This window comes from Anastrepha obliqua, chromosome 5, assembly GCF_027943255.1.
Source record: "Anastrepha obliqua isolate idAnaObli1 chromosome 5, idAnaObli1_1.0, whole genome shotgun sequence".
NCBI lineage: Eukaryota > Metazoa > Arthropoda > Insecta > Diptera > Tephritidae > Anastrepha > Anastrepha obliqua.
Window position 1 is genome coordinate 90815510 of NC_072896.1, and position 14946 is coordinate 90830455.

Here is a 14946-nt window from a genome sequence, read left to right on the forward strand (position 1 = left end):
GTGTATATTAGCGCTTAACATATGAAAATGCTAAATTGCATTGCATTAGCATTAAAAAAGTAAGAGAAGTCAAAACAAATTGTGTGTTAAATAGTGCCTTGGTTGAAAAAGAGAATCCTTGAAGGGTTACACACTTGGAAAATGTTGTACCTTTTTCATGATATAGTGCCTTTCATTCAATACCGGCAAGAGTATGCGAGCAATACAACTCTGCGTTTAGTTGATTTATCGGTCACTGATTGACCCCGCTGATTGCAAATTTCTTGGATTTCTTGCTTCCATTTTGTTTCATTGTGATGTTAATGAAAAGTTAGTTGAGCAATCGTTTTTAATTATTTGTAATAAAAACTTTAAATAAAACAGACGGATTTGTGGAGTTTTTTTTTGTTTATACAACCATATATTGAAGTGTTCGGATTACAAGTGGCAGCCAACGGGTGGGACTGCTACCTACCACAACCTTTGTTTACCAAATCTACGCTGCAAGAAGTCGTATAACGTCTGATCGGAATCCATCGCAATGGATCCTAATTACGCTACATCTTAGCAAATTCTCTGCTTGGTGGAGATATCGCACAATTCCACAGAGCGCTTCATAACATCTCCAGCTACTCTACTTCGTGCGCCTTAACTCCAGCATAGAGCAAAGATTTCAACTAACTTCTCCCCTACGTTTCCTAATTCACGCTTTCTCTTTTTTATTTAAACTCAATTGAAATAACTGGACAACCATGTGTCCTACTGACAACCAAAGTTATTGTATAAAAACGTCCTACCTCGGCTAAACGGTTCTAACGGAGTGCTGTAATTTCAACCTACACTAGAAATATCTATTAACTCGTACTCCACATTCTGTAAGTCTTTTACACCATTGTCATCATTTGGAAATACGCTATATATTATAAAGCTGAGAAGTGTTATTGCTTGCGGCGATAAAATTCAACATAACAACAACATAACAGGAGTTTGAAACAATTCGTTTAAATTACAACGTTTATTATATTTTCCTAGCCAGGTGAGTGAAGACCAGTGGGATATTTATTGTTGCTGTATTGGGTGCAGTAAGGAGTGACAGTTGGTACTGTGGTGCAATATTAATAGATTGTAACAAAAGAAAAAAAATATAATAAAACAACAATGACCTTGGTTGATTGCTTTGCTGATGCGTGAAAATAAAACGTGTTTCGCAACAGCTGATTGCAAAAAACAAAAAAATTAACACTACGACCGTCTGGCATTCTGTTGATTTGTTTTATTTACATACACTCGTGTCAACAATAATGCAGCGCGGCATATTGCAAAGTTTTGACTATTTATTTTTTTGTAATTTAATTTAATTTTTTTTATAAAAATACTAGCGTACCCTCGCCCGCTTCGCTAGGCGATAAATTCAATGATTTGCTGAAAGAGAATAAAATTAATACGAAACAAAGCCAATTCTTTGATACAATTTCATGCGAACTTTATTTTGTAACACTTTTTGGTAGACAACGTTTTTGGTTTTTTCATCTTTCGCGTAAATGAATAATGACGATGGTTTGCCTACTCGTGAGCAAGTTACATACATACAATTGTCCATGAGAAAAAATTGGGTATTCTAAATTAGTACACACATTCTAGAGACTGTCCTTGCGCCTTATTAATTGTCATAGCGAAGGCAAGGCGAATAGGGAACTGCAAACGTTTGAAATCGAATGATAAATCCGTCGGAATCAGTGGAATTCTGGGTATCAAAACGTCTTCTCCTTTGTACTTCCCTTTCAAAATTGTTGCTTCGATAACGTTACCCATTAGCTTCTTCACAGCGAGTCTGGTACCGTTGCAAAGTCGGGGCACATTACTATTGCGCAGCATAATAATCGGTGCTCCAATCGAGTGAGTTTAAGAATTCAGTTGGATAATTTACGACATCATCTTGATCAGTAATAGTGTCCATTGACTTACTTATATGCAACTATGTTACCAGGTATTTGATCCAAAATAGCTGCATTTATATCATTGACGTCCTTATTTTTCCCAGCTAAAATTGCTCTTTCGCTGATCCAATCATGGTTTTTGTAATGTTGAACTATGTTTGGAAATACACTCTGTATCAATGCCTCTTTAGACTGTGCAAAAGTACAGAAATTGTTAGGCAATGTAATCATTCCTGTTGGATCGACAGACATTTGGCCATTTCCGATTTTCAGTAATTGGTGTGAAAATTCAGCTGCTGACGGATGGTTCTGTAGTTGAACACGTACGTTTGTAGCAAGTGTAAGCGTGTTTACATGTCTCCATAAATACGATGATTTTAAGCATGCATTGATTTCATCTGCAGCCGTAGATTTTGGGATTACAGGTAATGTTTGCCTGAAGTCTCCAGCCAATACAATCATGGCACCTCCAAAGACTGTTTGGCTTCCTCGTAGATCTTTCAAATTTCTATCAAGTGCTTCCAATGGTTTCTTGTGAGCCATAGTACACTCGTCCCATACGATGGGCTTACATACTTTAAGAACTTTTGCCATTCCAGATGTTTTCGAAATATTACACGTTGGTGTTTCATTTACCTGCATATTCAAAGGCAACTTTAATGCAGAATGTGCTGTGCGACCGCCTTCCAGTAAAGTAGCCGCAATTCCGGAAGAAGCGGGTGCCAATGCAATGTTATTATCTGATCGAATTGTTGCTAATATCAATGAAATCAAAAAGGTCTTTCCTGTTCCCTCAAGAGCATCCAAGAAAAACAATCCACCAGTTCCATGGCTAACATTATTCATGATTGTATCATAAACATGTTGCTGTTGGTCATTCAATTTCGTTAAATTTGATGCTACAAATGTGTTTAGTTCATTACAATCATATTGGTATTCACGCTCCAGTTCTCGATTGAGAACTTCGGATTGTGTTTTCGTTTCGTGATGAACAATTTCCGTCTTTGACTCGTTGTTCGTTGAATTTTCGTCTGAAACAACAATCACATTGTCCTCATCGATCTGAATTCCCATGTCTTCAAACACGCTCATATCGTTGGAGTTATCTGAATTTTGTGTATTCATGTGTTCATCCTCTTCGGTAAATAAATCCACAGCTTTATTTAAATCTGCCATTCCGAAAATGTAATGCTATTTTTTTTAATTCGTATCAATCCGGGAACAATGTATTCTATTGTAATCTTATCGATGTGAATACCCAAAGAAAACTGAAAAAACAAATTTTTTTGCCACATCACATGGGGAAAGGTATAAAGTGTGTGCTCTGGTGTGCGATATTCGTAAACAAACCGTTTGAACATTTCCTTTGTTCTTACAAAATGTATATCTCGTTTGAGGTATACCCAAGAACAACTTCTGTGAAATCTCTGAGAGGCGAATAACTGTTTTCTTGTCTGGCAAACTTTGGTAAATCTATTATCCTTGCCTCGTTTGACGTAAACCCAAAAACAACTTCTGTCAAATTCTCTGAGAGCAGAATAACTGTTTCTGGTCTGGCAAACCTTGGTAAATCTATTATCCTTGGTCAACACACTTGTTGCTCTCACAAATGAACTGCACACAAAACACAAATCAGTAGTTCGGCGTTCGTGTATGTGTACTGAAGCATTTCTCTTCATAAAGAGCGTACAAACCTCTGTGTTTATGTTTACTCTCCGTCGAAAAAAGTTTGCAACTTAGCAACGCAACACAAATCGTTTCACAATAACGAAAAATTCGTATATTTATTCAAAAAAAGTTGTACACAGAAAATGAATTTTCACTAATAACACAATTTGTACAATATTTTGATTTTTTCTTTTTTTTTATATGAAGAAAATATTAAAAAAAAAATTTTTTTGCTAAAAACCTTCCCCTAGTGGATCCCTATAATATGAAAAAAGAACGAATAAAATTGGCCTCGTATCGGCTCAAAAAAATGCGTACAAACGACCATCATTTCATTTTTATATATATAGATTGGCTGTGCTTTCCTTTTCTACCACGATATATTTGCTTATAATGTCTAAGTGCGTGGACTGAATTTAAAAATTATAACACGCAAATGTATTCACTATAACAGCCTTTTGATTTATATTACTTTTTATAAATTAAAATTAAGAATTAATAGCAATATTTAACGTTAAAAATGCATCTTTTTTGCATAAGCTTGAAAAAATGCCCTATTACTGACGCTTATTTCACTTAAATACAAACACAGAAAAGTAACAAAATCACTTATAAACATTCTTTATTACATTAAGATTCGATTTAAAGCTAAAGATTCGATTTAAAGTTACTAAATAATGGTCCAAATTCTATTAAAATTTTATTATTACAAATGTTCTTCTAACCGTTTGTAATACCGTGCAGAATAAATTTGAGGAGCGAACTGTCAAACGAACGATGAGAGAGAGAAGAACAAAGCGAAATAAGAAAAACCCAGTCAACCAAAAGGGAACAATTCTTTTTTTAATTTTTTTATTATTTATAGGGGCCCTTTTTTGATTATCAAATATATATATACAGCTGTCCACAAAAAAATAGGAGTGCCGATATGAAAAATATAAGTGAGTGCACAATTTTTTTTATCGCTAACGCAAGTGACGCCGATTCATAACGGTACACCTAACGGGTCACTAGTATTGAAATGTGAATCGAACTTTATTATTGCTTTCCCTATTTTAAAACTGCAATACATTTTGTTGTAGAAGGTTGTTATTGCGCTACACAAAATAATAGGAGTGCGAACTTTGTTTCTTAAAATATCGATAAACTAGCAAACATATTTACAAAAATCGAAAAGTAAGAGGGTTACTAGTAATTTCGAAGAATTATTCTTAATATTTGGGTTGATTTATTTTGTCTTAGTGGGTAGAGGAAAGCATTGTACGGAAGAGAAGCGAGCTTTAATCAAAAGTCTCAAGAACAGCGGAAAAACGTACAAGGAAATTCAAAATATACTTGGATGTTCTGCACAAATGTTAGCAAACGTCTTGTATTATAAAACAAAAGCTGAAAAACGCGGGCGAAAACAAAAACTTTCCTCTAAGGACGATCGCAACATCATACGCACCTGGAAAGGGAACCCATTTGTTTCCGCAAGGAAAGTACGCGGCGATCTTGATTTACCAGTTAGTGCTGAAACTGTACGCAGACATTTGGTCAATCATAATTTTTACGCAAGAAGTCCCCGGAAAGTGTCCCTTCTAAAAAAGAAGCATGTGCAAGCCCGTATAGAGTTTGCACAGGAGTATAAATCTTGGCCGGCTAGTAAATGGCGAAATATTTTGTGGTCCGATGAAAGTAAAATCGAGTTGTTTGGCAGTTCAGGCTCCAGAAAGTATGTTCGACGCCCACCCAATATGGAATATAATCCTCGATTCACAACAAAAACAGTGAAGCATGGTGGCGCTAAGGTCATGGTATGGGGTAGCTTTTCGTATGGTGCCGTAGGTCTAATACATTTAATCGAAGGCATTATGGATCAAAAGGTTTATGTGAGGATATTAGAAGAAGTTATGCTACCATATGCCGCATGGAATATGCCACTAAAATGGATATTTCAACAGGATAATGATCATAAGCACACGAGTTAGTCAGCGAAAGAATGGTTCAGAGTCAATGGGATTGAGCTTATGCGCTGGCCTGCTCAGTCTCCCGACCTCAACCCAATAGAAAATCTATGGACCGATATTAAAAAATGTGTTGATCAACAAAAACCCACCAATTCGAAAGATATATGGAAGGTGGTAAAAGAGGCATGGGAAGGAATCCCAATTAAGCGTTGGTAGGATCTCATCGACTCAATGCCATTTAGTGTTAAAAGTTTAGAGAAACTAAGTATTATACAAATCACTCCTATTTTTATGTGGAAGCAATTTTTTATATATCTTTACCTGAATTAAATTTTAAGTTTATGTATACATTTAATTGAAATATTTTAACTACGAATATATGTATATAGCTCATGTGATTAATGTTACGCTAAAAGTTTTGAAATAAAACCATTTTATTCTAAAAAAATGAACTTTGAACATTTTTCATGTCGGCACTCCTATTATTTTGTGGACAGCTGTATATTACAGAAACAAATATTTTTACAAATACTGCGGCGCTTTTTTGATTTCAAATATACATATATATTACAAAAACAAATATTTTTACAAATACTGAAAGTTTGGAATAAAAATCGCGCGATTTTTAGTCCAAATTTTCGCCCGCGGCGCTTTTTTGATTTTAAATATACATATATATTACAAAAACAAATATTTTTACAAAAAAAAAAAATTTTTATAATATAGATAGTGAAATAATGCAAAATCGGACAATTTTTGACCTAAATTTTCGTCATTGGCACTCATAACTCTTACGATAAAACAACGTTTCCATAAGTGCTATGAAATATAAAACCTAAGTTAAATGCTTGCTGGGTTGACGACTGCTGTATACTCTTCGCTTCAACTGTATTTCAGTACAAACTGCAAATGCGGTTGGAAAAAACCTAATTTTTAAACTTCTCCTGGGGACACTAGGAGGTTGGGACTTTCACAGTTATAATGGTGTGACCTTGCTCTTTCTAATGGGCGGGATGGGTGGTGCCAAGCCCCCTCCCTCTCCGCCCCCCATTCAAATAGATCGTGGTAGTAAAGGAAAGTTTTGCCAAAATATCTACTTTACAGCTCGAGAGCCAGAATTTGTCAAATTTATTATTCTATCTCAGCTAGTCGAAAATTTGAGTAATGTCGCGTTGCTATTATTAACAAACAAAGACAGTGTTCGCATACAATTTGTTCAACAAAGAGTTTTGTAATTGCCATGGTAGCGTCAGTACACGACCGATAAGCTTTCTAATGGGAGGACGTCCCGTTGCATTTTCGTCCGAATACGTCCACACAAAGGCGAATTGAGTAATGAAAGTGACGTCTTCCCAGAACAGTTATTTTATTTTTCGCATTTATGACAAGTCTGAGCTTGGGTCCCTTAAAAATGCAGAACAAACAAAAGGAGGGAAGTTACATGTTTGTGAAAATGCAGTTAAAGGCTTGGTAATATTGTGATTTGTGAGGTTTAAACTAAACAAACTAATGAAAACGAAGTGCAGCGTATTAAATTGTGAAAGCACAAATTAATATAATGCCTCCATATGCAGTTTTTATGCGGAAGACGCCGTGCTAAGAAACTATGTGTATGCGTATAATATCTTCAGTTTGATTGTTTCCATTGGTTTTGCCTACACTTCTGCTGCGATTAGTGGTGCCGTACCTTAGCCATAACCATAACCATTGTAATCAGCTGTGCAGATCAAACATATTAGGGCAAATACCGTTGTTATTGTTGCTGTTGTTGTTGTTGTAGGAGCATAAACACTCCCAATGCATATGCGGGGAATACTGCTGAAGTGACAGTCCTTGGCCGAATAAAAATCCGGGTCGTTCCGGTTACGCAAAACACACTGTCGTGCAATTGTCGTTTTTGTTTGTTTGTTAGGGGCCGTTCAAGTATTACGTAAGCACTATGCGGGGGTGGGGGGTCTTTGTTTTGCTTATTTTGGATGACATGGGGGGTTGGGGAGTCTAGATGATGATTACGTCATCGGTAGTTATTTACTTTTTTACACGAATGGCAACCCTCACATTGTCTATGCTTGAAAACGAAACGCATTTTCGGGGATTCCCGCAAATATACACGCATACGTTTAGGCACTCGCTTTAGGGTACGTTTATAGTGAGCCAGGTTGTCGACACTGCAGTATACTGCAGTACACGTACTGGTAGCCGTACATAATGAGCCAGGTGAATCTGGCTGTTGTGACAATTTTTTTTTTATTTAGACTTTTCGTTTTTTATAATCGGGTAATATAGCCAAAAATTTTGACTGGGTCCGATAATAATAGTGTCTCCGAAAAACCGGTAATACGTTAAATCGAGAAATCAAGCTGGCGACCGAGCGAGACTATCAAATCCGGAATTGCAGGCCCTAGGCGCGATGAAATGATTTCGTTATCCGGAACAGACAGACACCCTACACCAAACACAACAGGTCGGCCAAGGTAACCCGGTGCGCTATAAACGCGTACACTTTGTATTCTGCCAGAGATACTATGCCAAGCCGTTAATACCATCTGTTTATGCTGTTATCAAAATCACTTCCAGTATGCTAGGACAACCGGAAGGCGTTGGATATTCTGGACCAACATACATCGCTATTCGAAGTGAAAAGCATAGTTCATCTACTGCTAATACTCATGCACAGGATTTCGAGACGCTTCTCGAACTTGAAGAGTTTCGACCATTAGCTAAAACTGACCATGGCTGACTAGTAAAACCAGTGGTAATCATGACGGTTGATGGAGGGCCAGATGAAAATCGGCGTTATGAAAAAGTCATAGGGTTTGCTATACAACACTTTAAGCGATATGATCTCGATGCATTGTTTTTAGCTACCAATGCTCCTGGAAGAAGTGCGTTCAACAGAGTAGAGCGCAGAATGGCTTCTCTTAGTCGGGAACTGGCTGGTTTAATATTGACTTGGTTTTGGTTGAAGGAGGGCAATTTCTTGATCTTCCAGTCAATTTATCTCTACGCTTAAGTGCTTCACTCAAAGATTTCCTGCAAATGTCCTACGATTATTTTTGTCATGGTAAAATTGAGGCTATCAAGTCGAACATGCAAAATGTGTGGTCTTTATCTTGCTTCCATCAAGTCACTAAATCGTCACATCGAGAAGATCCATAAAAAAGTAAACACGCACACTGATAGGAAAGTTAGACCTGTAAGAGTCGCTGCTCGTCGTGCTAATGAACTGATGTGCATTATTAGAGCACCATAATGTTGAATGGCTCGATGAGAACGACGTAGACATTCCAAAATCGGATGAACGTGAGCAGACTCACAACACCGAGCAGCAATCGAAGCAATCCAATATCATCGAAAACTTAGAATCATGGATTCGGGTTTCATGGACTGAAGACTGTCAATTTGAATTTAATAAAGGGTGTTTTTTTTTTAGAGGTTAGGCTTTCAAGTTGGCACTACTTTTTTCGTAGATGGTCTTTTTGACAGCTGTCACTTGATTTGTGCTCAGTTTGGTTTGCCATTTCATAATGAATAGACTTACACCTGAACAACGTTTGCAAATCGTGCAAATTTATTACGAAAATAATGGTTCGGTTCGCGCGGTTCGAAAATAATGGTTTTTGTTCAGCGATGAAGCTCACTTTTGGTTGAACGGGTATGTCAATAAGCAAAATTGTCGCATTTGGAGTGAACATAATCCACAAGCCGTTGCTGAGACGCCGTTACATCCTCAAAAAGTCACTGTTTGGTGTGCTCTATGGGCAGATGGAATCATTGGTCCATATTTCTTTAAAAATGAAGCCGGCCATAATGTTACAGTTAATGGAGAGCGCTATAGAGCCATGATTAATGACTTTTTCGTGCCTGAATTGGACGATGTTGATGTGGACGACCTTTGGTTCCAACAAGACGGCGCTACATGCCATACAGCCAACGCAACAATCGATTTATTGAGGGAGACTTTTGCTGAGCGCATTATCTCGCGCCGTGGACCTGTGGCGTGGCCTCCAAGATCGTGCGATATAACACCGCTGGACTATTTCTTGTGGGGCTATGTGAAGTCGCTTGTCTACGCAGTTAAGCCCGAGACGATTGACGTCTTGGAAGAGAATATTCGGCGCGTTATTGCTGACATACGGCCCCAATTGCTGCAAAAAGTGGTCGAAAATTGGGCCTCTCGGCTGGAATTTATTCGAGCCAGCCGCGGCGACCACTTGCCCGAAATCATTTTTAAAACATAATGGCAAACCCTTATCTTTATAATAAAGCTAAATTCTTGGCCATAACATTAAATTATATACGTTTTATTTCATCTTGAAAACCTAACCTCTAAATAAATAAATAATTGTAATAAATCTGCTTACGTAACACTTGAACGGCCCCTTAACAGCAATTGTCGTCATTAATTCTACTTCAAATTCAGCTGTTTATGGTTTTGGCATGACTTAGGGGGCGTCCATAAATTACGTGAGATGTTTAAGGGGGGAGGGGGTCGAGTCAAATCTCATCTAATCTTACGTTGGAGAGAGGGGGGGGGGGGTCTCGGCAAATACCACGCAATTTTTTTTCTGATTGAAACAAAAAAAAAATAATTATACTATTTTGGTCCAAATTTTTATGCGTGCCTATTTTATTTTTTTTCTAGTTTTTTAACGAGCGCGAATGTCAACAAACTTTTATTAAGAGTTACAAAATGAAATTGTTTTTAATTTTTTTTTAGGTTGTGAAATGCGATGACCAGAAGTGCTGCAGCCCACGCCGGAGTGATCTGCATATGATTCTTCATGACCGTTTTCTGCCACCTCCATACCCTATCACTCAGGTTGATGGACGTTTGACAATTCCGGACTTTAAAGAACATGACGGAAAGTCATTTGCTCCATTTCTAATACGCCTACCGATTCAACCGCTGAATGCCTTTATCAGCACGCCTTATGATCTCTATTGCCCAAGTATACGTGATGATGTAGAGAAAAGATGCTGCAGTACATGCGGTATTTACTTCGCATCTATCACCAGAGCTGCAGAGCACAGGCGAGCAGCTCACATTGCACCAGCTAAGCAAGCGCGTATGTTCCGCAAAGTGCGACCCTCACGGATTGTCACAAGACGAGCTAATGAGTTACTGTGCGCAAGCGTCAACGGCTTAGAGTGGCTAGATCAGAACGAAGTTGAAGGAGCAGATGATTTTACTGAAACTCATACGGACATGTTGGTCCTAATAGTCTCTCTTGAAACAGCGCATGATTCTAGATGGACTGAATTAGAGTAGATATTCTTTTTTTAATCGCAGTAGTTACGATTTAAGTCTTCTATTGTTAACTTTTTATTACACTTATAACTGTCAGCAATATTGATTACCAGTCTTAACTAGTAAATAAAAGCACGAAGCAAATTTTTTTCTTTTTACAATAACAATCCAACGCGTTTACATAAGAAACCCACATTTTGAAAAATCTCACGTGAGATTGGGGGATGGGGGAGGGGGTTGAATAAAATCTCACGACATCTCACTAGGGGGGGAGGGGGGTACAGAAAATTAAAAAAAAAACCTCACGTAATTTATGGACGCCCCCTTATCGACAAATGCTGTAATGTTGCAGCTATGGCGTTTTGGCTACGGCACCACTAATCGCAGCTTAAACAAGTAATTCCCCTTCATTTTGTTCGTTTATTCATAGGCTTTGACGACACAGCTAATTCGGAAGATGCAACCTTGTATTCAAGCATCCTGGCATACATACATATGCGCGGTAAAGGGGGCTCACACTTTAAAAATTAGCGCTTCTTTGATAGGCCATCGAATTTTTTTTTATGTATATATTTTAAAGGACTCCATTTTAGAAAAGTTTGGTAAATGCACGCCCTTTTTTTGACGAAAATAAGAGTTGGGAAAACCCTACCCATTTCGCAAAGCGCCCACAATCAACGCGGTAAAATACTAAATATCCCCCTTTTTTTACTTTTTCTTTGACTCAGTATTCATGTTTTTAATTTTCTTTGTGTCACTTTACAGCTATTCTATTTTTGGCATAACTTATTTTTAATTTTCTGCGCGTATTTGTTGGAACTAAATTTCCAACTTGTTCGGAAGCATTTGCGGAAGCCGAAGTCTACAAAATGCAACGCTGGTTTTTCGCCGACGAGGCAGAGGATTGCAATGCCATGGCGGCGCCCTCCTCATCGACAACATCCACGGAAGTGTTTGCGCCTGCGACACCGATTCACGTCAACTGGAAATTTTATGTGATGATGAATCGTGACATGGGGCGCAACGAGCGTCTGGCAATTGTGGGCGACACTGATCAGCTGGGCAATTGGCAGTTTAGCGAGTGTAAAATCATGATGAAGGAAGATGGTGAGTGGGTAACGTACCCGCGCCGGTGGGCGGGACTTTAACCACGTTATTCTACATTTTTAGACACCAACGCTTGGTATATCTATGTGAGCATTCCACGCGACACACCCACTGAATATCGTTACTTAGTGGTGGCAGTCGATCCAACAGCAGAGAAAACGATTGTGCGTCATTGGGAGACACATCGGCAGCCACGCCATATCGTGCCTGGAGTGGGCCGCAAGACCAGGGAGTGTGATGAGGTCTATGGTTATGTGGACGGCGCTGAAAAAGTGGATCGGGGCTGGGTTACATCGGAGACAATTGTGCAGCTGAAATTTTTCAATGCCCCTTTCACTTGGAAGCAACGCATGAAGAGACGTTTAATATACGTCAAGGTGACGCCAATGAATTTAACAATGCCCAGTGGTAGTGGTGCACTTTCGCCGCTGGAAGATTCACTCTCAAATGACACGCACGATACGCACGACACGCGTGAGAATGGCGCTGACCTTAGCACTGCATTTGCTTTCAATGAAGTGGCCATATTGAATGCAGAAGAATCGCAAATCAAATTTCAACCGCAATTCGGTTCCGCCTGTGGGCCCGATGACGTGGTGATTTTTCACTTGACAATTGGTGACTTCGATAGCACTGCCTATCTGATCGATTTGTACTCGTACAGCTCGAAAGCAGCGTTGGATGAACCGCCATACCATTTGGGTTATCATTACGTTTTACCTAATTTGCTGAAGCGTTCGGATGGTAATCTGGAGATTCCCATCACTTGCGCTACACGCCATCGCCCCATGGGCATGATGCAGATTGGCTATTTGCTTATAAAGCCAAATAAATGCATCAAGCTGGATATGGCGGTTACGTATACGCGTTATTGGAACCCCAAATGGACTGGTTTGGATGTGGGCCATCGCGGTTCGGGCACAAGCTTCAAAACAAAAGATTCTGTGATACGTGAAAACACAATAACTTCGTTGAAGAATGCTGTGGACCATGGCGCAGATATGGTGGAGTTCGATGTACAGTTGAGCAAGGACCTGGTGCCGGTCGTGTACCATGACTTCATGATCTACGTGTCGCTTAAAGCCAAGGGTAGTTGCAAGCCAAATGATTTTCTGGAGTTGCCAATGCGCGAGCTAACTGTGGATCAGCTGAATAATTTGAAGGTAACTGAATTTGCATGAAATAGATTTTTAATAGAAAAATATGCTTATTCATTTGTTTTCAGGTTTATCATACCGCTGAGGGGCGTACGCGCGAGGAGCGTTGTTTTGATAACGATGACCTGTTGGAACACCAACCGTTTCCACGTCTAGCCGATGTTTTGGACGTCATCGATTCACATGTGGGCTTTAACATAGAAGTGAAGTGGTCTCAGCGTCTCAAAGATGGTTCGATGGAGGAGGAATTCGAACATACAATCGATCGTAATCTTTATGTGGATTGCATTTTGAATGTGGTATTCCGTAAGGCTGGTCAGCGACGTATTGTCTTCTCATGTTTTGATCCGGACATTTGCACAATGTTGCGTTTCAAGCAGAATCGATATCCGGTTATGTTCTTGACAATCGGCGAAAGCACCAAATACCAAAAATATTTCGATCCGCGCGGTAACACTATTGAAATGGCTGTTTACAATTCACTTTCCATGGAATTGTTGGGCATAGTGGCGCACACCGAGGACTTGCTGCGTGATCCTACCCAGGTAATGCAATTGGTGATAATTTTTTGTTGTAATAAATGCAAATAATATCATTCCCCTAACAGATTAATTTGGCTAAAAGTCACGGCTTAGTTGTATTTTGTTGGGGTGATGACAATAACTGTAAGGACACAATCAAGTTCCTTAAGGACTTGGGCTCGCATGCTATCATTTATGACAAAATGGATGTGCTGACTAGCAAGGAAGTCAAGGTAGATATTTCATATTTAAGCTACTCTTTTAACTATCTAAACGAAATATTTTTCAATTTCTACAGCAAAGCGTATTTTTACTGCAAGCCAGGGAGAGTCAAAATGAAATTCTCAAACTGCAAGCGCTGGAGCGGGGCAAATTCTGGCATGACAATATACCGGTGAAACAGTAAAAGCAGCATTCATTTAAGGACCATGCGACATTCGATATTGAAACTAAATTTAAGTTACGTCTGAATTGATTGCTAATCCATTTCATTCATAAACCGAAAAAAAATGCGACCACCACATATGACACCTCAGTTTCCTAACAAACTCTTTTTTTTCTATACAAATATTACCTAAGTAATGCGTAATTTTAATAGTCTTTTCCTGAAAACTATACTAGCGAATGTATGTTTAAATTAGTAAATATGTTTTAATGATTGATTAGAAAAAAATGGGATATTAAAAGACCAGTTACATACCACAAAATGCGTTAAAAGTGTGCTTTGTTGTCGATCTTTACCTTAATTTCGACCAGAAATTATTGATGTTTGACTGGCTGCACATTGCTTCAATGGCCGTTGCGAGCGTTATGTAAGCGTTATAGGCTGCGAATTGAGTGCGTATGCAAATAAAAGTATAATAATAAAGCCAATGTTTGAACTTCAAAAATAAGAAAAATTTATAAAAAAAATAAGAGAATCTATGAATACAAAAAACTGCACAAAACTTTATCGAGCGTAAGAGGACGCTTGTTTAGAAACTTCGACGAAAAGCATTAAAATATACATAAAAATAAAGCTAATGGATTATCAGGAAATACTCACCACTTTTGTCGTGACTATCATTCTTGATGGGAGGTTTGTAGTACATAAAAAATTCATAAAAGCCAGTAAAGGTGAGCCACAGCATTTTATGTTAAAAATAAAGAAATAAAAAAAAAAAATAAAAGAAAAAAAAAAAAATAAATACAAAAAAAAATAATAAAGAAAAAAAAGATATAAAAAAGAAAAAAAAAGATAAACACAAAAATAAAGAAATAAAAAAGAAAAACAAGAACAAAAAAAAAGAAGAAAAAGAAAAAAAAGAAAAAAAAGAAATAAAAAAGAAAAGAAAAAAGAAAACAAAAGAAATGAAAAAGAAAAAAATACCAGTCTAA

The 14946-nt window shown here is 38.1% G+C and overlaps 1 protein-coding gene across 1 annotated transcript; it reads left to right on the forward strand.

The window, feature by feature from the left end:
• The first annotated feature begins 240 nt into the window (after positions 1–240).
• On the forward strand, positions 241–14616 carry LOC129247251 (glycerophosphocholine phosphodiesterase GPCPD1). Its single transcript, XM_054886303.1, has 6 exons — positions 241–1015; positions 11550–11891; positions 11955–13054; positions 13117–13593; positions 13656–13802; positions 13868–14616. The coding sequence occupies exons 2-6, from the start codon at positions 11654–11656 to the stop codon at positions 13973–13975; spliced, it is 2070 nt and encodes a 689-aa protein (XP_054742278.1). The 5' UTR covers positions 241–1015; positions 11550–11653; the 3' UTR covers positions 13976–14616.
• Positions 14617–14946: the final 330 nt, after the last annotated feature.

What these genes read in the sequence shown, in the direction of transcription:
- LOC129247251 (XM_054886303.1), top strand. Translation starts at nt 11,654, where the DNA reads ATGCAACGCTGGTTTTTCGCCGACGAGGCAGAGGATTGCAATGCCATG. An exon ending in TGCTGCGTGATCCTACCCAG is followed by an intron (nt 13,594 to 13,655) that starts GTAATGCAATTG and finishes TTCCCCTAACAG; the next exon opens with ATTAATTTGGCTAAAAGTCA. An exon ending in TGACTAGCAAGGAAGTCAAG is followed by an intron (nt 13,803 to 13,867) that starts GTAGATATTTCA and finishes CAATTTCTACAG; the next exon opens with CAAAGCGTATTTTTACTGCA.